Raw genomic sequence first — 27117 nt, forward strand, 5'->3', positions numbered from 1 at the left:
CAACCTCTGCCACTACAACAGGACAATCACAGTGACTTGGCTCTAACACCGCCTACCAGGGAGCAAATAGCAGCACCTTTAGGCGGAAAGTTAGCCTTATTTTTGAAAAATTGGCACTGTATCACAAAAGACAAGTGGATTTTGCAAACCATAGACCAAGGCTACAGGTTCCACTTCCACACCTTACCAATAAAAAGGGGAATGCCAAACCTACCTCCAAATCAAAAAACAGAAGCTCTAAAGCAGATAGCAGAATTAACAAAGATGAGAGCTGTGGAAAGAGTACCAATAACAGAACAGGGCAAAGGATTCTACTCCAGACTCTTCCTAGTACCAAGAAAAGAGAAAAGTTGGAGACCTATTCTCGACCTGTCCGTCTTAAACACATACATCATTGTCCCAAAATTCAAAATGCTGACCCTACAGCAACTTCTTCCCATGCTGGGCAAGGAGTGTTGGCTGGTAACTCTAGATCTCAAGGAGGCATACCTGCACGTCCCCATACGACCAAATTGCAGAAGATACCTCAGATTTCTTGCAGGATCAGAGCATTATCAATTCTCAGCATTGCCCTTTGGCTTATCTACTGCGCCCAGAGTATTTACAAAATGCCTGGCATCAGTAATCGCTCACTGCAGGCTACAGGGAATACAAATTTATCCATACCTGGACGACTGCCTGTTACAAGCTGACAACAGATCTACAAAGAGTCATTTGCTTACTACAAGCCCTGGGATACACAGTCAATTTACAAAAGTCAAGACTGATACCATCCCAAACAAGAACATTCTTGGGTGCGGATTTGGACACAGTAAAAGAAATGGCATTCCTAACTGCAGAAAAACAAAAACAACTCCCTCTTTACTTCTTGGCATTAACAAAGCAGAACAAACTAACAGCAAGAAAAGTACTGCAGGCCTTGGGCTTCATGGCATCATGCATAATCTTGGTACCACATGCCAGACTGCATATGAGAAAGCTACAGTGGTACCTAAAGAATTTATGGTCTCAACACAGACACAGCTTAGAAACCGAAATCCCACTAATCCCATGCCTCAAACAGGAGTTCCTATGGTGGGCTCAAACATGCCAGTCAAACCCAGGCTTACCCTTCCACAACTTTCAAGCAAGCCAAACCATCACAACGGATGCCTCAGACCTAGGCTGGGGGGTGCACATGTTGGACAAATGCATACAAGGATTGTGGTCTCAAGACCAGCTGCACCTGCACATAAACCAAAAAGAAATGCTGGCAGTAAAACCAGCAATACAGAAATTCAGACCATTCCTCAAAGAAGACCATTTAATGATAAGGACAGACAACACCACAGTCATGTGGTACATCAACAAACAAGGAGGCACTCATTCATACCCCCTATGCAGAATGACTCTGGACCTTTGGAATATGGCTCTGAGCTACAACATCCAGTTACAGGCAATGTTTGTGCCGGGAAAAGAAAACACCCTAGCAGACATGTTAAGCAGAACCACCTCGGATGCTCACGAATAGATGCTACACCCGGACATCTTCAAGGCCATCACAAAGAAATGGGGAATGCCACAAATAGACCTATTCGCATCCTCACTCAATCATCAGCTCAAAAAATTCTGCACAAGGACATGCCACCCACTTGCATGGAAGGTGGACTCTCTATCCTTCAGTTGGAAAGGCCTGACAGCATATGCATTTCCACCTCTTCCTTTGATGCACAAGGTACTACTGAAAATCAAAGAGGAACATCCAAGGATAATCCTGATAGCTCCGAATTGGCCAAGACAACACTGGTACCCATTGCTGAGGAGCATATCTCGGGGGAGAATGTGGTCAATACCCCTGATGCCTTTGATGTTAACTCAGAACAACTACAACATCATGCACCCAAACCTAAAAACATTGCAACTGACTGCCTGGAACATCACATAGCAGCAACTAACCCAGACCTATCCCAAAGGGTTAAAGACATTATCCTTGAAGCCCGCAGACCTTCAACAAGAAGGAACTATGCAGGAAAATGGAAAAGGTTTGTCATTTGGAGTACTGAAAGAGGAAAAGATGTGTCGAACATAGATATTGCTAACATCCTGGAGTACTTGGCAGAGCTTCTACATACAGGCCTGTCTTATTCCTCCATCAAGATACATGCATCAGCTATTTCAGCAGAATACAGCTTGATCCACCTGTCTTTTCGCATCCTCTACTCAGGCAGTTCCTCAGAGGGATCAAGAATGTAAAACCTCCTAGGAAACCACCATTACCAGCATGGGACTTGAACTTTGTGCTAGAAAAATTGACACTCCCTCCATTTGAGCCAGCAGCAACAGCAGATCTTCAACACCTATCATGGAAAACTGCTTTCCTACTGGCAATTACTTCAGCAAGGAGGGTTTCGGAACTACAGGCCTTAATGGCAGTACAACCCTTCCTAATCTTCCATCAAGATAGGGTCTCCATGAGAACTAATCCTACATTTATGCCTAAGGTGGTATCCAGAGTGTCTTTAAACCAGGCAATCCACCTACCTACCTTCTTTCCCAATCCACAGAACAGGGAGGAAAGACTGCTGCATACCTTGGATGTACATAGACAGTTATGCTACTACTTGGACAGAACCAAAGGTAACAGAAAAACTGACCAGCTTTTAGTAGCCTATGCAACAGGAAGGGAAGGAAAAGCAATTTCCAAACAGACAATCTCCAAATGGATAGGAAATTGCGTAAGATTCTGTTACTCCTACCATGGAAAACCAATTCCACAGAACATAAGACCTCATTCTACAAGGGCTACAGCCACTACCACAGCTTTCTTACGAGGAGTGGCAACCAAGGACATTATTGAGGCGGCTACTTGGACCTCCGTGCATACATTTGCCAAGCATTATAATTTACCTCTATACTCTAGATCCCGAGCAGGGTTTGCCACTGCTGTACTGCAAGGGATCCTAACTACACCATAATTTTTCTTCCTCCACCCCTAGTTGGCTATGGTATTCTACCCATTTGTTATGACTGCAGATGCTACCTTGAAGGACATAGTACAGTTTTGTACCTACCATAAATGTAGATGTCCGAACAGGATAGCATCTGCAGTCAGGATTACCCACCCTCCTTCCCCTCTGTGGTACTCCTAGGGTATTTACCCTCCTATTAGCTAGCTGGGGGGGAGTCTCTTATGGTGTATTTGTTTGTATATATGTACATACATGCTTATTTTTTGTGTTTGCCTTCTACTTTTTTGGAAACATTGGCATTTTTTCCAAAATTTAGCTTTCCAAGAGGGCAACTGGCATCTGGGGCAAGAAACACTGAGGAAAATGGCGTCGGCTGATGCCTTTATACCTGAAGACCAGCAGAGATAACGTCGGGTGAAGTGCGACATCAGCCGAAGCCGGACCCAGACTTTGGAATCCGGCCGACCGAAGGGCTGCCTGACGACAGGACAACCCATTTGTTATGACTGCAGATGCTATCCTGTTCGGACATCTACATTTATGGTAGGTACAAAACTGTACTTTATGCTAAGTTCATATTCAACTCTGAAATTCCTAATGGTACCCTTAAGCTCTTTACTAGTTTGCTTAAATGTGCTCTTAATGTAAGTAGAACGAGACCTCTTATAAATATTGAATAATTTATTTCTCTTGTTACGTAATTTGTCTATAAGTGAATTCTACCATTAGAGATTTTTTTTTAATTTCTTAAATTTCTTGTATTTGGAGAAGACATGAACTACCTTATAAGTACAATGTGGAAGTAGAAGGTAGAGGCAAAGGTAGCAGCTTTCACAATACGATCCATCAGATTAGATTTACAGCTGAATCTGATTAGTTCATGAAGTAATTAAAGAAGGCTTGCTTTTGAAAAGTCCATAAACACAGAGACATCTGCAAGGGAAGTATCTCCAGTTGTAAAGGAAAGGGTTCCTGGTTTACTGATGGCTGATGATACATATGAAGGTGTGCAAGAAGTGGTTATATTCATAAGGACAGGATATGGGTATTGGGACCTCTTGTAGAATGGTTAACCATTTGTACAGGGGAGTTAGCATTTATCATTTCAAGAAATCATTCGCTGGGCATGCCAACCACTGGCAGGGTAGGTGAGCTAGTTTGTTAATAAATAGATGAAGTCCCCCAGCAGAAAAATGTTGGGTTTCATGGGGATTTCAGCTACGGTGTTAAGATAGCTGTCATGCTCAAAAGAAGATATAGAAGGTGTTCCATAGCTAGCTTTGAAGGGAGAAAATAATCTTGTTTAGGGAGATTTGGACATCCAAGTGCTCAAATTTGGTGTGCATCAGACTCTAACAGGAGATTATGATATCTTTGATGCGTGTTAATATTCGCCCAAAATTGCCAGTAGGTCTGAAGACATGATGGACACTAACAACAGGAAGAGAGGACGTGCTTTCATTATTTTGAAACCATGCCTCTGTAACTGTAGATGTGTGTGTATATATATATATATATATATATATATATATATATATATATATATATATATATATATATATATATAATTTGGCAGACTTTAAACATTCTCTGCAGAGTACTCTGTCAGAAATATTGGGTAAGCAAATGGGTGTAACTAAGGAAATTATTTTTTGAGCTGGGGTACAGGATCTGAATTGTCCAGAATTCTGGTGGCTGCCAAAAAGCAATTACTAGAAAATGGAAATCAGACTCTACACCAACTGTATTTTAAGTATTGAATGTTACGACAGAGGTAAAAGAACTGGAAGTTGGATCTGTAGAAAAGGGTAGAAGCCAATTACACAGAAAAATTAGAAATTGTGGGAACAGTACATGAAGAATAATGTTCAGGAGGAGGAGGAGTGAGGTTTAAAGGAAGGCAGGAATTGGTCAATTTATCTAATCTTGGATTGATGATAATTGTATGAAATAATATATGTGCTATACAATGTCTGTAACTATGAACATGTTAACATGGTTTGTTTTCTTTTATGTAAATATATTTTTGCCCGTATCTTAAATGATAATTCAATAAAGGTGTAATAAAAAAGTATTCACACAACTTTTTCAAGAGTTTGACCACTCTTTCACATTTCAAAAAAAAAAGAAAAAAGAAAAAAACATGGTCTGCTGTCTCTTCCTTCTCACAAAATAAACACACTCATCAGCTTTCGTTTTATATGGCATATTTCCCTTTACTTGTAATTTATTCATTACCAGTATCTTTAGGAAATCCTGATATTCTACTTTCTTAGCACACCACTTTACTTTACTTTAATGGCTTCATTCACTTCTTCTGGTAAATCTTTCCATGGATTTACATAATAATACTCTTTCATCAAATTATTATACCACATTTTTCTATCTTTCTCTGTATTTCCACGTTAGTATTTTTTCTCGATTATCTTTATTTTTTTATCATTTACATATTCTTTTTTTTCACTTTTTCATATTCTCATCATCTCTTTGAAGTTTTCGTAATTATATTTAAATGTTCTCACTATTAAATTCTCATTCACTTTCTTTACTCACTTTAGTATTCCATATAAGTTTACAGCAGAATAAACAAGTGGCTTCGATAACCCCAATCCCCATTCATCTTCACTAATATACAACTTGCCTCTTTTCACTGGGTTTAATCTTGGACTCCATATGAAAGAAAACACCAGTTGTACTGTTTTCTTTTCATATTTGATGGAATCATATAAACATTTGATATATATGCTATTGTTCCCACTAGTACAGAATTCACCAGGTAACCCTTTTTCCTGAATGCTAATCTATGCATTCTCCACAGAAGATATAGTTCTTTCATTTCTTTTTTATCAAACCCTTCCATTGCATCATAACTACATCATTTTTCCCAGATTTTATCCTTAACAAAGATACTTTATTCATTGAAAAATACACACCCCTAATTTACATCACATCACCCAAACCCTTATTTATGTCTTTATTCAAGGTCATTCCCATTTCCTTTAAACATTCATTCAGATAAACCAGCCCTCCCTCATCCATATTTTGCTCATGCCAACTACAACTATAACATCTGCATGTGTCAGAAGTACTAGATTTACCAACTTCTTTTGCATCACATGTCTAACATGATTAATTTTATAAGACTTCACTCACTGTCACATTCATCACCAATGCAAACAATATTTCCACTCTTGGGACATCCTTGTCTTATACCACACTTCATGCATATGTCTTTACTCAGCCACCCATTCACTAACACTCTCACTCTATTTTTGATACACTGACATACACAATGTCCTATTTCTGTTACCTGTTCCATACTTCTCCATAACATCCAACAAGGCATCATGTTCTACTGTATCAAATGTCTTGCCAATATCACCTACCAGAAGTTTCATATCCTCCCTTTTATTTATAATATTATTGACAATTTCTGTCACAAGTAAGTAACAATTCTTGATATCCCTTCCCTTTTAGATCATATATACATTGTTCCATAATATCCCTTATTCTTCCTTCCATTTTCCTCTGTATTATTCTCATAAAAAGGTATAGTCTTTGTTATTTAGTGTGTTGGATCTCCAATTTTTGATTTCATTCTTCTCATCTTTCTTCTATACAGATTCTAATATCTCACTACACAAGTCATTCAGTACTTTTACAAAATACTCTCTTTGCCAATCCATTAATTTGTTGTACATTTCATACTCTATACCATCTGGGCCTGATATTCGGTCAAAATTTACTTTCCCAAGTACTTCATCCAATTCACTAATAATAATTTATTTTTCAAATTCTTCCTTAACTTGTTCTGGATTTTTTTTCTTTCCATTCTCTCTTATTTTCTTTCTCTTTACTGTTTTAATTATTTTCCATATACTGTATTACAATACTCATAATTTGCTCTAGTGCTCTTTTTATCTCTCCTTTTCATTTCCGTCATTATACCAATGTCCTCCTTTACTGTTTTACCCAAGTATGCGGATACCTCCCTTCTCTATTGTAAATCTCGCTCTGTGTAAATAATAATGCTTTCAATTTATTCTCTGTTTTATGTATTTTTCCATATTATAATACTCTCTTGCGATATTCTCTAAATTATCTATAATAATAATAATAATATTATACATTACTATACAGTTTTGTGTGCTGAACTTTCTCTTCCTTTCTTATATCATCTTGCCATTGAAAAAAAAAAACACTTTTTATACTTTTTAAATTCAGCCCAGCATTCAGAATATTTTTATTGAAGTCCTTTATGGTTGTGTGATCCATCCATAACTGCAGTACTTCCCACTCTCCAGTTCCATCCAATAATTTCTCATTTAGTCTTTTTATTCCCTTTCCTATTGTAATATACTCTCCTTCTTCTGTCAACTCCTTCCATTTTGCAAAATAGTCTGAAAAACTCGACACAACTGTATCACCATATGATACCCCCAAGCCCTCAGATAATGCAAAATAATACATTTTAGAGCCAAGTGTCCCCCTTCTATAAGTCCATTGACTTTTGTTCCACACAGCTGATTTACCACATTTTATCACTTCCTCTTTTTTTATATTTGTTTATTTCTTTTTCCATTTTCCCCCTAAATTACAATTAAAGTCCCCTACAATTATAATTTTCATGTTCTCCACCACAGTCTAATATTTGATTAAACAGAGCCTGTCTTTCCTTGCTAGTTATATATGCAAGTAATGCTATAATTGTATAAACATATTCTTTCCACCTCGCATCCACAATAGTTAACCTTCCCATCCTTACCAATTTTACATATAGTATTTTCACTGTTTTGTTTCACAGCACAACCACTCCAGAGCAATGTTCACTTCCTAAGTTCCATATTATGTTTCCATCCCATAATTCTTCTGTTTACAGTCTTTCTTCACTAGTCAGGAATCTTAGTTCCTCTAACATAATAACATCCGCATCACATTTAGCACACTATTCCAGTATCCCTGTCCTTCCTTACAGTGTTGTAATACAGTTCAGATTTTTTGAAAGTATTTTAAAATTGTTGCTTTTCCTTTTTTTAAGTTAGGGAAATATTTTGAAATTTTTGTTTTCTGTTTTTTTTTTACTATTTTCCCAGTTGAATGTTTTCCTGTGTTTATTTACAAATAATCCTTGATCCACTGAATCATATTTTTTACTGGCTAGAACTTCAAAAAATTACTAGTATAAATCTATTCTACTGACCTCTGTAGCTGTATGCACATTCTATCGCCTCATTTTCCCCTCAATGTTTTTTTTCTTCTACTTTACTTTATCACCTTGTTCACCCTCTCTCAGCCTCTTGTTGTCCTTCCTTATGTGTGTTTTCTTCCGTTTCCGTGTTTCAATATTTACTGTGTCTCTTGACAATCCACCCAAAAGTGTCCCTTTTTTCACAACCTGCACTCAGGCTCACACCTTCTTGATGTACGCCTTTTCTCCCCATAATGGTTACATTGTACCTTGTCACAATCATTAAAATCATTAATTAAATGAGGAAAAGTCCCCAGGAAAGAAATATGATTTAGGCTGGCCAGCATATTTTAATGTCCCTCTATGGCCAGCCACAAAAATAACACTTGGCAATTGGCATTTCACAACAGCTTCCAACCACCACCCTCCTTTCTATAAGTTTCTGTCATATTTTTTCACAATATTATCAACAGTTTCATACAGACCCTGCATGCATTTTTAACATCATTTATTTGCGGTTCATCAGTTCTAAACTGCAGAGTAACATTTTTTAACATTTAAATTACTACCAGAAAACAAATACTCGATCCACAGACAAATGCCTTTATTTACACAGTTCCAGAAATGTGATCATCAGTCCATCAGTTTCAATTAAGTCACAAAAAGTCTCTGAACCGATATGTATAAAAGACTGAATTTCGTGAGCTTTAAAACCCAGAACAGTTACCAAATTGTCCCGTACATAATATCTGTCTATTACAGTGTGATTTTGTGTTCTTATTCTCACAGTTGGCCTTCTCTTCTTTTTTAAAAGCTGGTTTACTTTTGCTGCTCTCCTTTTTCACTGCTGCATATCTTTTAGTTACCGCATTGTCTGCTGCCACAATTCCAGACACCTTTTCAGCTTTTTGCTGTTTTGTTCTTTTACTTTCTGTCACTGCTAATTTTTACCTGATGCATTCTCTACTGCCAGATAACCTGATTCCTTTTCCAAGTACATTTTCCGGAAGTGCTGAAGATGGTAATTTGACATTTCACTCCATGAAACAGCAGGACTGTCACCTGGATCATCCTGCTGGATTATTTTTAATAGATCATCATCTACAAGCCTTCCTAATGCCAGTCTGCACCACTTCAATAGACTTGCTTTTCTCCTTGTCCATGGAGGCAGCTAAATGCTGCTCATTTGTAGCATCCACCACACAGGAGTCTTTGTTTACATTCTGAAGTTCATTATCAAACAACGTTTTCTCCATTTTCTGACTTTCCAAACTCTCCATAGCTTTTATCATCTCTTCTCTTCCATGCTTCTGCTTCCCTTAGGCCTCTTCCTTGCTGTTGTAGGAGCCCTTCGGCGCCATCTAGCAGTTCCAAATAGTAGTTCCCTGGTGCCTGGTGTCCTGGCCAAATTTCCCTTAGTCAGTATGAATACCACCTCAGATTTCCCCTGAAAAGAGGCCATTGGCATAGTGGGACTAACCCAGTCAACAAAGGGGAAATAAAAAAAAAAAAAAGTAAGTAAATTAATAAATTGATTCCTTCCAGCTGAGCATCCTGCTTAGGTGCCCACTTCATTGAGGGACCTACTCATGCTCTGGTCTTTTATACTTTACCACTAGTGAGAATGAGATTAGAAAATGCTAAACCTGGCCCAGGTAGACATCCCTCTTATTCCACTGACCTGCTGGCATCCAAGTGGGAGGACACTCACCGGGGTAGGAGTGCAGAGCTGCGGATGTCCAATTAGACGTTGGTTCCTACTGCAGCAGAAATCCTCAAGAAGTTTCACTACTGCATCAATAGACATAGTCAAACATCTATAGTTATGCTAAAGTTTTAAAATAGCTATGGTTTCTCCACTTCTGATGGTGCATTCAACATAAATGTACTTATTCCTGTTAGAAGTACAGTGTGGCTGGAAACCTGAGCTGTACCCTATAATTCAGATCTATAAACTTGCGTAAATTGCTGACATGTTCCTTTTTTTGGTATATGTTATTATAATCAGGGGTTCATTTTAACTATATAAACTGCTTTTTATGTTGTATCCCTGATGTTCATCGTGCATACAGCTGCAGTCATAACAGATGGGTTCTCCTGCCGTCAGGCGGGTCCTCGGTCGGCCGAATTCCAAAGTCTAGGTCCGGCGTCGGTTGTCGTCGCTTCTTCCCTGACATCAGTGCGCCAGGGGTATAAAATAACCAGACGACGCCATTTTCTTCAGTCTTTCTTGCCGCGCGGTGCCTGAAGCAGAAGCAGTTCGCAAGTGCCGGTCGGCCAGCTCCTGAAATTACGAAAATTTTGGAACCGAAGTCTTCTTGAAAGCTAAGTACCCTGTTGGGGAAACTTTTCTTGCCTCAGACCGATGTCAGACAAAGTTAATAATTGTATTTCATGTGGGAAGCAAATACCGCATAAGGATTTCCATTCCCTCTGTATTCCTTGTTTAGGCCCAGACCACAACGTCTCGGTCTGTCGCTTTTGCGCTACATTCAACAAACGCACCATTAAGCATCGGGCGGAGTTCGCCCAGCATTATTTTGGCAAAAAATTTAACTATATTATGTCGTCGGATACTCCGACTCCATTTTTTTCTAAAAAACGCAAAGACAAGGACCGACACACGAGGACCGCGGCCTCTACCGACACCACGCCAAAGCTGACTACACGTGGTCCGGTTCTCAGCGAGGCACCTACGTAGCCCCTGACTACCGACGACACTACATTGGCGGTGTCTCCTGTGCCCGAGGTCGCAGGCTCCTCGGCCCACACCCCAACTACAGATATCGAAGCCACTCTTGGTGGTGAATCTCAAAATGTGGACAGGTCTACCTCCTCTCAAGGTGTCTTCAGACCTTCCTCTTCTTTTTCCATCAAGGCTTACACTAAGTCTAAAGCAGCCATGCATTCTAAAAGACAAGCTACACAGGGCCCATCTCCAGGCCCCATGCCTAAAAAACAGATGCTTAAAATGGCTGAGGATTTGATTACTCTTATCAGGGGTTCTCAACCCCGGACAAAAGGCCCAGAGTGGAGGAAGAATCCCCCTCCTCTGATCAGGGCTCCATTATTTCAGAGCACTCTGATGAACAGGAACATTCTTACTCCCCTTTTGAAGATTCTGATGCTGAGGAGTCCATCCCCTCTGTCTCCCCCCCAGAGGATTACTCATTTGGGGAAACTTTGCATACCTTAAGGGAACACTTCCACTGGGAAGGCCAAGATTATTCAGATTCCAAGAAAAGGCTTAGGGAATTTCTCTTGCTACCTCAGCACAGGCCTCTAGCTATACCTCCTGTCTTGGACATACTAGATGATGTGTACTCGGAGGCCTGCCTTAACCTGGATTCTCTACCTCCAGCTCCAGTCGAGCCTGACAGGTACTACAGGGTTCCTGACTCACACCAATTTCTATCAAAAGCCATGCTGCTGACCCAGAAACTATCTCACAGGGCCCCAAGGGAATTAAGGCCTCCACTGCTAAAAATAAATTACCTTCCGAGAGAGATTCCAGATCCTTAGAAAGGTGGGGAAAAAATGTATATACCTCGGCCACCTTAACCATGAGGGCATTAAACTGTCAGTTCCATATGCTAAAGTGCCAACAGTTTTTGTTATCACAATTGAGAAGTAAAATGTCACAACCTGAACAACCAGACTTGAAGGAGTTGCAGGATTTGATGCATAGTGTAGAACAAGTGGGTAAACATACCTTACAATGTGGTTTTGATGCTCTAGAGGCCTCATGTAGAGCTGCTGTTACAGGATCAGTCATACGTAGGCATGCCCGGCTCAAGGAACAAACCTTACCAGATCATGTCAAAGCTAAATTACTAGATGCCCCTCTACAAAAGGATGTATTATTTGGTGCTAATGCTGAGGAGGTATTAAGGAAAATGGAGGAAAAGGCTAAATCAATGCAAACAGTGAAAGATTTTCTACAGGTACAACCCCCACGTTTCAGTAGAAATTGGCCTTCCAAAAATTGGTCCTTTCCAGCCACGGACAGACCCCAAAGAGGTAGATACAGGTGCCCGAGGGGCAGAGGGCAATCCCAAGGATCGTTTAGAGGCAGACAATGGCACGCTCCTATACAAAGAGGTGGTGAGGATAACTCGCAACCATTCAGAAAGCAAGCCCAATGACTTTCCCCTTTGCATGCCAAGCAAGACTCAAATGGCAGCACCATTAGGCGGAAAACTGGCATTATTTTCAAAAAATTGGCATATTGTCACAAAAGACAAATGGATCCTGGACATTATAAACAGAGGCTACAGATTCCATTTTCACACCCTTCCAAAAATGAGAGGCATGCCAAACCTGCCACACAATCAAAGGGCAGAGGCACAAAGACTAATTTCAGATCTCATAGACATGAAAACTATTGAAGAGGTACCTACGCACGAACAAGGTCAAGGTTTTTATTCCAGACTATTCCTGGTACCAAGGAAGGGAAAAGATTGGAGACCTATTTTGGACCTATCCATCCTAAATACATTTCTACTTGTACCTAAATTCAAGATGCTCACTCTACAGCAGCTTCTTCCCATGCTGGGCAAGGAGTCTTGGCTGGTAACATTGGACCTCAAGGAGGCATACCTGCATGTCCCAATCAGACAAAATTGCAGAAGATACCTCAGATTTCTTGCAGGTTCAACCCATTATCAATTCTCTGCGTTGCCCTTTGGCTTATCTACTGCGCCCAGAGTATTCACAAAATGCCTGGCATCAGTAATTGCCTACTGCAGACTTCAAGGGATACAAATATACGCCTATTTGGATGACTGCCTGATCCAAGTGGACAGCAAGCACATTCTTCTGAAACATCTGGCTTATGTAATAATGTTGTTGAATTCTCTGGGATACACAGTCAACAAAAAGAAATCAAGGCAAATACCCTCTCGGAAAATAATTTTCCTGGGTGCCAACTTGGACACAAACACCCAGATGGCCTACCTCACGCCAGAGAAGCAGGGGCAACTAACTCAATACTTCAGAACACTAGCAAATTTCACCAGGCTGACTGCAAGGAAAATCCTGCAGGCTCTGGGATTCATGGCATCTTGCATCTTACTAATCCCATGTGCAAAGCTGCATATGAGGAAACTTCATTGGTACCTGAAAAACCTATGGTCTCAACACAGCCACAGCCTGGAAACAATAATACCACTAATTCCATGTCTTCAAAAGGAATTTCTGTGGTGGGCTCAGGCATGCCAAGCAAACACAGGTCTCCCATTCAGCAAGCCTCAAGCAAATCAAGTCATCACAACAGATGCCTCGGACTACACCTGGGGGGGGCGCACATGACAGATCGGTGCATTCAGGGCAAATGGTCCCAAAAAGAAAAGCACCTACACATCAATCAAAAGGAAATGCTAGCAGTAATAAATGCTATTATAGCTTTCAAAGACCTCCTGCAACCAGGTCAACTACTGATAAGGACGGACAACACCACAGTAATGTGGTACATAAACAAACAGGGAGGAACCCATTCATATCCCCTATGCAGACTGGCCATGTCACTTTGGAACATGGTCCTGGACTTACAAATCGAACTACAAGCACAGTACTTGCCAGGCAAGGAAAACACGCTGGCAGACAACCTAAGCAGAAATATGACAGATCCACACGAATGGAAGTTGCATCCTCAAGTTTTTACAGAGATAATTCAAGCATGGGGAAGGCCAGACATAGATCTCTTTGCCTCCCACGAAAATCACCAATTGACAAAATTCTGCTCAAGGATTTTTCATCCAAAGGCCTGGAGAGTGGACGCTCTCTCTTTCAGTTGGACATCATTGACAGTTTATGCCTTCCTACCTCTTCCTCTGCTGCCCAAAGTTCTATTAAAAACCAGAGCAGACAGACCAAAGATGATTCTCATTGCTCCAGACTGGCCAAGACAACACTGGTACCCACTCCTGAGGAGCCTGACGCATTCCCCACCATGGACCCTGCCTCTAATGCCTCTTCTTCTGACTCAGCACAGCTTCAAAACCCTTCACAGTCAGCTAAAAACACTCAATCTAGCCACATGGAAGATTCCTTAGCATCACAACAGACCCTACTCTCCAAGGAGGTGCAGGATGTCATTTTGGAGGCCAGAAGGCCGTCTACCAGAAAAGCTTACTCCACAAAATGGAAACAGTTTTGTTTCTGGAATGAGAAAAAGGGCCAGGATCCTGGAAAACTAAATTTACCTCAAATATTACAGTATCTAGCTGAGCTGCTAAGCAGTGGACTTTCTTTCTCCTCCATCAAAATCCATGCCTCAGCCATTTCTGCAGAATACAACACTGATCCACCCTTATTTTCTCACCCCCTCTTAAGACAGTTACTCAGAGGGGCTAAGAATCTAAAACCCCCAAGGAAACAACCAATACCTGCTTGGGATCTCAATTTCATTCTAGAAAAGCTGACCTTGCCTCCTTTTGAGCCAGCTGCCTCATCAGATTTGCAATATTTGTCCTGGAAAACTGCTTTCCTTCTGGCTATTACCTCAGCTCGTAGGGTATCGGAACTACAAGCTCTCATGGCTGTGCAGGCTTTCATCATCTTCCATCAGGACAGAGTTTCCTTACGAACCAACCCGTCCTTTATGCCAAAGGTGGTATCCAGGGTAGCTTTGAATCAGGCTATACACTTACCTGCCTTTTATCCTAATCCTCAAAACAAAGGGGAGAGATTACTACATTCCTTGGACATCCACAGACAACTGCGTTATTATTTGGACAGAACAAAGCCTTTCAGGAAATCAGATCAGCTCTTTGTGTCCTATGCTATAGGAGCTCAAGGAAAGCCAATTTCCAAACAGACTATCTCAAAATGGATAGCCCACTGCATACGCTTTTGCTATTCTTTTCATGGCAAAACTGTACCTACAGGCATCAAATCTCACTCCACAAGGGCCACGGCTACCTCTGCAGCTTTTCTCAGAGGAGTTCCTACCAAAGATATTTTGGAAGCAGCCACTTGGAGTTCTGTGCATACCTTCTCCAAGCACTACCACCTTCCATTATACTCCAAATCTCGAGCGGGCTTTGCCACTGCAGTCTTGCAGGGCATTCTGGCTCCTCCTAGTTCCACCTAGTGCCTACCACCCCTTTCTTAGCTTTGGGATTCTACCCATCTGTTATGACTGCAGCTGTATGCACGATGAACATAGTACAGTTTTGTACCTACCATAAATGTAGATGTTCGAGTGCTAATACAGCTGCAGTCCAGGTTTCCCTCCCTCCTTCCCCTCTTGGGACAGGCCTATTGGCTAACACCTCCTCATGCTATCTGATTGGGGTATTCATTCTTGATGTATTTGCTTGCACTACTGTATTTTGATTATATTGCATTGCTTTATCACACAAATTTATGTATTGCCTTCCTTCTGTGGGCACCTGACATCTGGGGCAAGAAAAACTGAAGAAAATGGCGTCGGCTGGTTATTTTATACCTCTGGCGCACTGACGTCAGGGAAAAAGCGACGACAACCGACGCCGGACCTAGACTTTGGAATTCGGCCGACCGAGGACCCGCCTGATGGCAGGAGAACCCATCTGTTATGACTGCAGCTGTATTAGCACTCGAACATCTACATTTATGGTAGGTACAAAACTGTACTTTCTGTCATGCTGTTCAGCATTCTCTCTGTCCACATAGCTTGGCAAATGTTTTGTGTTATTAGTTTGTTACCAAGACATCAGCGTAAGTGCTGCCTTTATAGTGAGCACCTCTGAAACATCAAGCCATTTTTAAAGCTCCTGTACTATAAAAGTAACAGGATCATTATTTTCCATATAGTTTGATAATCCTATAATCCATACTATTTTTGCATGCTGTGTCCTGGATTTCATGTGTTTAACTCGTGATCACTGTTAATTTAAACAGTAGTTCTTGTATCATGGAAGAGTGCTGTTCTGTGCTCTGCGGTCTCTGCCTAGTGTTATCTTAATGTGCTATTTGTTTCATTTAACCAATTCTCATGGAGTGTGGATGTTTCTCTTATTATTTGTAGGTCTGTTTTGACTTGCTTCTTTAAAAGGATAATGTTTCAAACATAAATCTAATGTATTTCATGTCCTTACCTAGTGTGTCTTTTTCTGAAATAATGGCAGCCCTGCGATAAAGTGATTGTCTATTGCTTGTCATCAAGATTAGCTGACAAAAAATATTGATTTCTCCAAAGGAAAATGAGCCTTTACTAGTCCCAGTGGAGGTATTTTACAGCTACCACCCTCTGAAGTCCACCATTACTTATTTTAATCATTTCATATGATCACACAGAAGAAAGATGTGAGTTGAACCCATCCGTCTATGCACAAGACAAGTGTGCACACTTGGCGCACTTAAGTTTTGACAAACAAAGTATGGTTATATGCAATTCTGTGCAGTTTTGCTCAATGCCAGCTACTTACAGAAGCAAGATATAGTGATTTCCTTTATGTTATAAATGTTTAGTAATGATATAGCTAAGGAGAATGCAGTGTTTTTTTTTACATAGTTTTAACATTTTTGAATTTACTATAATCCTTTCTTGCCTTGTATTATTCATCAGTGAATAATTTGTAATTCATTATTTTAATTGTTTTGCTGATGCAGTGGCGTGTGGAATGTACCATACATTTCCAATATCTACCTGGTCAAAGCCAGCATTTTGAGGACAGAACTAAGAGAAATAAATATGTTTCAAAGTGGACGTCTTGATGCTGACATGGTTTTCTGTCAAAATGTCAGAAACCAGGTAAGTATGGGGTGCATCCCCAATGCCAGTCCTGATTGCTTATGCTGTATATTGTGTTGTGTCATTAGCAGAATATCTTATGAACTGTTGTCATAAAAGCCATCACAATCTCTTTTCTGATAACTACATAACTTTACTGCATTTCCGATTTAGTGGTAGAATTCATATTTTTCTGCATTTACTATTAGCATTATACTTTCTGAAGGATTGAAGGACATGGTTCTTACCTCGATCTTACAAGACAGATTTAGTTTCATCCTTTCAGGAGAGACAGTCCATCCAGTAGCTCAGAGGCATAGGACTAAGAAAACGATTTGTTACAGGTTCTAAATTCACAGAGTTCCACTGTTGGCTTTATTTGACTTGTTTTCTCTCTAGCTAGTGTGCTGTAACCCAGCGCAGAGCTATACCAACCCAGAGTCTTTTACTCAAGACTCTGAGAAGCACAGAAAGCCGTGAACTCTGAGAAATTAGCTTTTCATCAAAAAGGGAAGAAAGCTGAACCGCTGTCATTGGATTCTCAATAGTGGGGTGTCTTTGCAAGATCTTTTTCCCCCTTGGAAGATTGGCAAAAAATCTACATAACCTTAGAAATCCAGGTCTGAGGCTCAAATAACCACAGCAACCACCAACACAGCAAACCAATGATTTAGGAAGGAAGAAAACAGGAACCAGAGCCAAGATTTTTATTGCACTTAGTGCCTTGGCTATCATAGCCTTCAAATAGTACATTTTTTAATAAAACCTTCCCCTGTGTATATACCCCTTAACAAGCAATCAAAGAATGAAACACTCAAGTAATAAAACAATTACATCAATTAAAGCAAACATTTCCAGTTAATTTCTTTATTCAGCCCCCTTGGTGTAAGAGTATCAAATTTTAAAATAAACACAGTTTCTTTATATGTTAATATATTTTTAATCAATCCTTCATCTCCCTTCCTTACCATAACTTTTTCTAAAATAGTTGCTTGTAGTAGATCACAATCATCCTGATGTTTCTCCATAAAATGTGATGCTATATGACTTTCCAATTTACACTTTTTAATGTCTCTAATATGTTCCTGCAACCTAGTTCTAAATTTCCTTTTGGTCTCTACAATATAGAACAGGTTGCAGGAACACTTCAGACAATACACTACACCCATAGTATCACAAGAAAAACTAGTGTTGGATACAAATAGTTTTCCATTAATCCTACCAAAACTAGCCACAATATAACAGCATATATTACAGTTATTACAGGGCAAAGTACCTTTACATCTTAAAGAAACAGAAACATTTTCTGCAGGTAAGATGAAATAAGCCTTCACTAGTTTATCTCTTAAATTTTGCCCTCTTTTATATGCAATATAAGGTGTGCTACAAATAGTTTTCTTCAACAAAATCATCATTCAGTGCAATAAAAATCTTGGATCTGGTTCCCGTTGTTTTCTTTCTGAGACTCAAATAACCTGCACCTAGTGAAAGTTAACACACCTGGGGCTGCAGTACACTCCTGACCAAATAACTAGGCATGATAGCAAATCCACCCAAACAGGATCCTAAACAATCCAGGACTCCAAGCAGATATAGTCACCCTCCCAAGTCATTCCTGTCTTGACCATGGTCCAGCACTTCCCCACAATTTATATAGGCAACTTGATTGACACAGCTATCTTGAAACAGTGTAACAATCGTCTCATGCTGTCATGATGATTATCTATTACTTAAACAGCATAACACGGTGTGTGAGAGCTGTACATGTATAATGTTCTTGGAGGCAAAATCTCACATGCAATATACTTTAAAATCGCCAGCAGTACCCCACACACTTCAACAAGGCCATCACACTAAACATAATCCATCTTATGCTGAGATTCTAAAAATGAACTTGTCTAAACCTCAAAGACTTCCAAAATGTAACACAGGCACAATGCACAGGCACAGTGCAAACAACAGGCACTGTTATGACTCTGTCATAGTCTATGTTGGGGTGACCGACTTGAGATGCATCTCCCTATCTATATGAAGAGAGACATGCTTGAGCTCGCTGAATATACATCCCAGGCAGGTATGTCTGTAGCCTTAAGCAGCATTCTACAATCACCCAGAATGATGCCTCAATACAAACAGAAAATGACTGACTCTAACAATTGGCTTGTTTTCTGGTGTCATTCCAGGGGGATCCAGTACCTGACATCCTGGGAAGATATGATCAACAGACCATGATGCTTTGCTAGAGATGGCCTGTATTTATCTCACTTAGGATTCAGGCTTCTGGCAAAGGCCCTTGCCTCCTCCATAGTGCCTTTTTTTAGGAAAAGTCATGAGGTCGATACAACCAACATAAAAATTTCAACAAAGCACAAAGTAAAGGTCATGCTGCTAAATGCTAGGAATCTAAACATGAAACTGCACTCATTGCAAGCATTCTTAAACCTGAAAGATGCTTACATTTGTGCAGTCACTGAAACCTGGTTCAAAGCTGCGGAGAGCACCGTAGCCTCAACTGGTTACTCATCCTACCATACAGTCAGACCCGAAACTGTGGGCAGCAAAGCCAAAGGAGGTAGAGTTTCAATGTATGTCAAAGGCACACACACACCTCCAGGCTGTTCAAGCAGTATGACACACAGCAGACACTCCAGGTGCAGTTAACTGTTGACAAGACCCCTATTCAAATCATAGCTAGCTATAGGCCCCCATAATTGACTCAAGATGCCCACTCCACCTGTCTGGACCTTTTCAAATCTATCAAGATTCAGCCCTTTACCCTGATCCTGGATGACTTTTAACTACCCAACCGTAGAGGGGAAAAACTATTTATGTCAGAACACAAATGACAAGAGATTCTTTGATTCTCTGAGTGCAAATGCCTTGGAACAGCTAGTTGATACCCCCACAAGATAATATCTTGGACTTGGTATTATCCAATATGAGTAACCACTGCAGCACCCCTACAGTATCATCCTCCATGGTAAAATCCGACTATAAAGTGGTCACTTTCGAAGTCAGCATTTCCCCTGACCCCCCTGATGACTCCACCTTAGTCTGTGCCGCCTCCAACCTTCCTGAACTATTGACTAAAACTCAAACAGCTTTTTCCACTACCGAAAACTGGATGCACCAAAACCATCTCTCACTCAACTCTAACAAGTCTAAAATTCTTCTGGCCCCTGTCACTGAACCCACAGACATTGCAAACATACTGGCAGACAGGTTCAGTGAAAATTTCTCCCCTCGCTCCCCCCCAAAAGGAGAAATATCTATCCCAGCAGAGTGTAGCCTCCCAATCATCTCAAATGCCCAGGTGAGAGCTGCTCTCTCTAAAGCTAAAAACACAGCATCAATGGGACCAGATGGTGTCCCCGGCTGTGTGCTACACGAAGTCAATGAGGAACTAAACCCACACATAAGGCTGCTGTTTAATCTTAGCCTTACCACAGGATACGTACCCAAAGAGTGGCGTACGGCAACTGTGGTCCCACTCCACAAAGGCGGTGCTTCTACGGACCCTGGTAATTACCGCCCCATAAGCTTAACAAGCCTGGTCTGCAAAGCTATGGAGAGGATCATAATGGAACTCATAAATAAAGACATAGGGGACCTACAGACATTGGATCCTACCCAATTTGGCTTTGTCAAGGGAAGATCATGCCTCTTGCACTTGGTCGACTTTTTTGAAACAGTCACCAAGGCCATTGATGAGGGTAAGGCAGTTCACACAGCCTACCTTGACCTTGCAAAAGCTGTCGACACAATACCCCACTTGGGTATCATAGAAAAGCTCACCAGCTTAAATGTAAACCCATATGTCACAAGATGGGTTGCAAACTGGCTCAAGGACAGAACCCACAGGGTTAGAGTTGCTGGTGCCATGTCAGACTCCAAGCCGGTCACAAGCGGTGTCCCACAGGGCTCAGTCCTGGGCCCCCTCTTGTTCGGCATCTACCTTTCAGAAGTGCAGGCAAACATAGGAGGATTGTGGCTGACAAAGTTTGCAGATGACTGCAAACTGGGCGCCATAGATGAAAATCCATCAGACACAGATATCTCTCAGAGAGGTCTCATAGAAACGGATAACTGGTGCCAGAGCCATGGCCTTAAGCTAAACGCCAAAAAATGTATAGTCATACCTTTTGGTAAAAACAAGGTAACCCCAAGTTACCACATAGGTGGCAATCCATTAAGCACAGAAGAGGTTATCAGGGACCTGGGGACCCAAGTTGACAGTAACCTTTCTTTTGACACTCACATTGCCAAAGTGGTTAGGAGGAACTTCTACATTGCTCACCTGATTATGAAGGGATTCACATCCAGATCAAGGGAGGTCATTGTTCCCCTGTACTCTTCACATATCAGACCAATGATTGAGTACAATGCCCCATTCGGAATGTATCTTACCCGACACCTGCAGCAATTGGAAAGACCCCAAAAGTTCCTCACCAAAAGGATAAAGGGGCTCAAAAATATGCCATATGCTGCCCGACTGAAGAAACTCCAGCTCTATTCATTCGCATACCGTCTGCTCAGAGGTGACCTGTGCCTGACATACAAGGCCATGTCCAACCCGGAATTAATGGACATGCTCCACTTCAAAAAATCCAAATCCACCAGAGCCACAAGAGCAAGAGACTTAAACCTCAACACGGATATAAATAGGACGTGCTGGAGGGACAGATTCATCACCCAGAGACTCCCTATGCTGTGGAACAGAATCCCGGTCCATGTGAGACAGAGCACCTCGCTGGCTCTGTTCAAGAGGAATCTTGACCAGTGGATGGGAGATCGTAGGTTTACCCCGGGGATCATGTCTGTATCACTGCTGGACAGAGGCACGGCAAACTAATGGGTATAGTATTCTTCAACCTAAGGGGTGGTGAAAGCCACACAACTCTGGCTAGGCTTTTTAAATGCCCTAGGGCAGATAGCCTAGTATGAACCTATGAACCTAAGAACCTATGAACCTCTAGCTAGGGTCAAACCAGAAACTTCTCCAAAGCTGATTATAACCTCCTGAGAGATGGTATAAACAGTTTCACAGCCCCCTCCCTCGATGTAGGAACTGGCACCAATGTCCAAATCTACACCAAAGTACTATATGAGCTCTTATATTGATGCATGGAATTGGGAATACCTGACAAGACAAAATCATCATCTGCAAGGAAGAGTAAATCTGTCTGGTGGACATCTGCAAAAAATAAACTGTATAACAAAAGGAAAAAAATGCTGTCCAGGACCAGGAAGGAGCAGGTGCCCAATTGGAAACAATCTCTCCTTAGCCTGAACAAGCAAATAAGAGCACTAGTGAAATCCTCTAAAACCAACTTTGAGTCCAAATTGGCAACATCTACTAGAGACAATCATAAGGCTTTCTTCACATTTGCCTTCAATCTCAAAGAAAGCACCCAGATCTGTTCAGAACTGGCGGTCAAGGACACCACATACACAAATGCTGTAAATATAGCCAACCTACTGGCTGACAGATTCAGTGAAAACTTCACCCCTCTAACCCCCCATCAGTAAATCAGGACATCCCCAGTACCTGCCCCCCTCCCCTTATCTCTAGGGAACAGGTCATCACTGCCTTCTCAAAGTAAAAAAAATACAGCCTCCATAGGACCCGATAACATCCCAGGCTGCATCCTACATGAACTCAGGCATGAACCTGAAGCACCATTAGGCACCATATTCCACCAAAGCCTGAGTACCAGCTTTGTCCCAGCCAAGTGGAAGACAGCCACTGTCATCCCTTTACACAAAGGTGGAGTGTCCACCGATCCTGGAAATTATAGACCCAACAGCCTAACTAGCCTGAACTGCAAGGCTATGGAATGGATTATCATGGAGCTCATTAAAAGGGACATTGGCAACCTCCAAATACTCTACCCCACACAGTTTGGCTTTGTTAGGGGCAGTCATGTCTGTTAAATCTGGTTGACTTCTTTGAGACAGTCACCAAAGCCATGGACGAGGGGAAGATGATGCACATCACCTTCCTTGACCTGGCCAAAGACTTTGAGACTCTTCCCCACTCAGGCATAAAAGATAAACTGTCTCTACTAGGCATCAATCCATATTTTACCAGATGGGTAGCAAACAGGCTCACTGATAGAGCCCACCTAATCAAAAAAAAGGAAGCCGCCTCAAGCAGTAGACCTGTAACGAGTGGAATACCGCAGGGATTGGTCTTTGGGGCCTCTGTTATTTGGGATTTACTTCTCTGAGGTACAGGCCAAAGCCAGTGGGTTCTGGTTGTCCAAGTTTGCAGATGACTGCAAGCTGGGTGCGGTCTTCAATTTCCCAAGTGATGTGACATCCTCCAAGATGGTTTCAACCAAACAAATGACTGGTGCCAGAAACATGGCCTCGAGCTGAATGCCAAAAAATGCATAATCATCCCCTTTGGGGAGAGTGATGTCCCCATATATTATCACATTAATAACAATGTCCTAAGCACACAGTCAGTCATCAGGGATTTGGGCTAATAAGTTGATAGCAACCTAACTTTTGACCACCATGTTGCTTCCGTTGTACGGAAGCTTTCTACATGTTCCACTTCATAAGTAAGAGTATCACATCCAGAGACAAGAAGGTCATATCATTCCTTACAAAGGCCAATTATTGAATACAACGTCCTTCGCCATGTACCTTGCAAAGCACATGCAGCAGCTGGAGAGAACACAGAGGTTCCTCACCAGGAGAATCCAGGGCCTCAAACATTTGACCTACACAGATAGGCTAAAAGCCCTGTCCTTCTACTCAGTTTCATACAGACTCCTCAGAGGTGACCTCTGTCTAGTATACAAAGCAATCTCAGATCCCCGCCTTGATGGGACTGCTGCATATCTGCAAGTCAAGCTCTACTTGAGTAACCCACGTGCGCAACCTCAACCTGGTCTGTGACAAAAAATAGGGCTTGTTGGCAGGACAGATTTGTGTCCCAGAGACTTCCCCCATCTGTGGAGTAGACTCTCTTCACATCAAGCAGAGCACCTTATTATCCCTTTTTAAGCCCAACCTGGATAATTGGATGGGAAACAGAAAATACATCCCTGGGATTCCACCTGTGTCCCTGCTGGACAGTGGCTTTGGGTGCTGACTTGTCTAAACATGGGTTAAACTCTTGGCTAGGCTTATGAGGGCCTCAGGGCCAATAGCCTAGTATTTTCCTTTGATACTATGCAAACTCAGCAAGTTAAGACTACCATCTCACTTAACACAAGAAGTCCTAAAGTTACAGATGCTGATTCTGTAAGGCAGGCATCAACCCAACCAAACATTCTTGTTATAGGTGACTCCACTGTAAGACATACAGACGTGCCTCTTACCGAGCTGAGCATGGAAAGAATGACTGTTAGTTGCTTGTGAGGTGCAGGATCTGTCAGATCACGCACACACTCAGGATATTGAACAACAAGTACTGGTATGACTGTGTCATAGTGCATGTGGATGCCATTGACTTGAGATGCACTTCCCTTGACTATATGAAGAGAGACATGATGGAGCACTCTGACTATGTGTCTGGGCAGGTATGAGCCCAGCACTGGACAGCATTCTACCTTCTCCAAGGACAATGCCTTCAGTAATTGGCAAAGATTTTGATGTCATTCAAAGGAGGTCTAATATTTGTCAGCCTGGGAGGATATGATAGACAGACCACTCTGTTTTGCAAGGGATGGCCTGCATCTGTCCCCTCTAGGGTTACAGTTATTGGCAAAGACATTGCTCACCCCTGTAGTGCTTTTTTAGGCAATGCCAACCTGATAAACTTACAAACATAATGAGGCAAGTAAAGGAAAATTTGAATATATTACTGATCAATGCGAGGAGCCTTAACAAGAAACTCCACTCCCTACAAGTCCTTTTCACTGTGGAAGATGGAGATGTCTAGGTAGTGACTGAGACATGGTTTAAAGCTGCAGACTGCACTACTTCTGTGCAGTACTCTGCATGTTTAAACCAACTACCGTGCATGAGAGAAAAAAAGTTGCAGTGTCTCAGTCTTCATCCAGAAGACACTCACATTAAGGCTGGCAAAGCAGCATGGTGCACTATAGCTTCTCTGTGTCCAAATAACCATCAGAAAGGTCCTGTACTATATATTAGCAAGCTGTAGAACTCCTATGAGCCTGGTAAGAGGTACCTTTTTAAGTCTTGCAGTGGAGTCACCTACAACTAGAATGTTTGATTGAGTAGGTGCCTGCTTTACAGTCTCAGAATCTGTAACTTTGGGGCTTCTTGTACAAGAAAACCACAACGTCTGTCTACATCAATTGTAATCATTCAGTGTTAAAAACAGTACCATTGTCATAGGTGATCTAAACTGACACATTATACACTGGGAAATCAACACCACCACTAGTGCACAAGCACAGAGACACCACTACTAGTGCACAAGAACAGAGACACCACCACTAGTGCATAAGCACAGAGATTCCTCATTATACACTAGGAAATCAACACCACCACTAGTGCACAAGCACAGAGACACCACTACTAGTGCACAAGAACAGAGACACCACCACTAGTGCACAAGCACAGAGATTCCTCATTATACACTAGGAAATCAACACCACCACTAGTGCACAAGCACAGAGACACCACTACTAGTGCACAAGAACAGAGACACCACCACTAGTGCACAAGCACAGAGATTCCTCATTATACACTAGGAAATCAACACCACCACTAGTGCACAAGCACAGAGATTCCTCGTTATACACTGGGAAATCAACACCACCACTAATGCACAAGCACAGAGATTCCTCGTTATACACTGGGAAATCAACACCACCACTAGTGCACAAGCACAGAGACTCCTCATTATACACTGGGAAATCAACACCACCACTAGTGCACAAGCACAGAGATTCCTGGATTTTGACAATATGAATGCCCTGGAACAGTTATTCAGAGTAACCACTAAGAACACCACCACCTTGGATCTTTGTCCACACTAATATGGAGGTGTCTTGCACCATCTATTGCATATCTTCGTCACTTGTTAGGTCTGATCATAAAGCCTCCTATTTCAAACGAAAATTGAAACCAGACACCCCTTCCACCCAAGATATGTTTAGAAATTTCTCTAAGACAAGCTACCATCTCTTAAGTGATACATTGGCAAATTTTAAATCCCCCACCAAACCCAGTAAACTGTGCTGAATATGTGAAAATGTATACAAACACACTGTACTAGCATGTAAGCAACTATGGATGTAGCTGTACCCTGTAGAAACAAGCACTGGGCAAACTCCAGAAACATCCCTACTTGGTGGAACAGTAATATCAACAAGCTTTACAATAAAAGGAAGAGAATTTTGACCATACGTAAGAAGAGTAATTCCCAGAATGATAGAGCCCTCATCACTGAAATAAACAACTCAGGAGCGTATTAAGATCCACTAAAGGCAGGTTTGAAGATAAAATAACTTCCCAAGACAAAGATGATAACAAGGCTTGTTTTAGCTATGTTCATTTTCTCAGGTGCACAGTGCCTATTTTTCATTTATCTGATTGTGAATGATGTTACCTATGTTGAGGCTGAAGATATAGCTAACCTACTGGCCAATAAGTTCAGATTAAACTTTACCCCTGTCTTCCATCTAGCTATCTCTAAAGATATACCCAAAACCAGCTCGCCTCCAGCTGTCAAACAAATCAGTGTTGTGAAAGCACTATTGCACATTAAAAATACTACATTGATGAGTCCTAACAATGTTAATAGATGTATCTTGAATAGCATGAAGTGCAATGTAGTCAGCTCCCAACAACACTGTTGAACCTCTGCTTCCATACAGGCTTGTACCAAGTGAATGGAGAACAGCAACGGTTATTCCTCTGCATAAGAGAAGACTTTCCCCAGCCCCAGGTAATTACAGAGCCATAAGTCTGTTCAGCATCATTTGCAAAACCGTGGAAAGATATATCATGGAACTAATCAAAAAGGAAATGGGGAACCTCCAAACCCTTGACCCATCTAAGGTTGGATTTATCAAGGGCAGTTCATGCTTATTCATCCTGGTAGACTTCTTGGAAAAGGTCACAAAAGTTGTAAATGAAGATAAAATAGTACACACCACATATCTCAACCATGCCGAGGCTTATGACACAATTTCCCTACTTAAGCATAGTGTAAAAGATGAATAATTTTATTTATTTTTATTTTATTTAAATAAATAATAGTATGAATAAACAGTGAAAAACCCCTGTGTCACCTGCTAGATTGCCCACTGTCTCACAGGCAGGATACAGGAGAT

The 27117-nt window shown here is 41.4% G+C and overlaps 1 protein-coding gene across 1 annotated transcript in view; it reads left to right on the plus strand.

The window, feature by feature from the left end:
* PLOD1 (procollagen-lysine,2-oxoglutarate 5-dioxygenase 1) overlaps positions 1-27117 on the plus strand; it is a 1142395-nt gene that overhangs the window by 735577 nt on the left and 379701 nt on the right. The window contains exon 13 of the mRNA XM_044063038.1: positions 16732-16873. Within this exon, the coding sequence (XP_043918973.1) occupies positions 16732-16873 (142 nt within the window). The remainder of the gene's footprint in view (positions 1-16731; positions 16874-27117) is intronic.

The sequence above is a fragment of the Protopterus annectens genome, chromosome 2.part1, assembly GCF_019279795.1.
Source record: "Protopterus annectens isolate FY-2018-M chromosome 2.part1, PAN1.0, whole genome shotgun sequence".
Classification (NCBI taxonomy): domain Eukaryota; kingdom Metazoa; phylum Chordata; order Ceratodontiformes; family Protopteridae; genus Protopterus; species Protopterus annectens.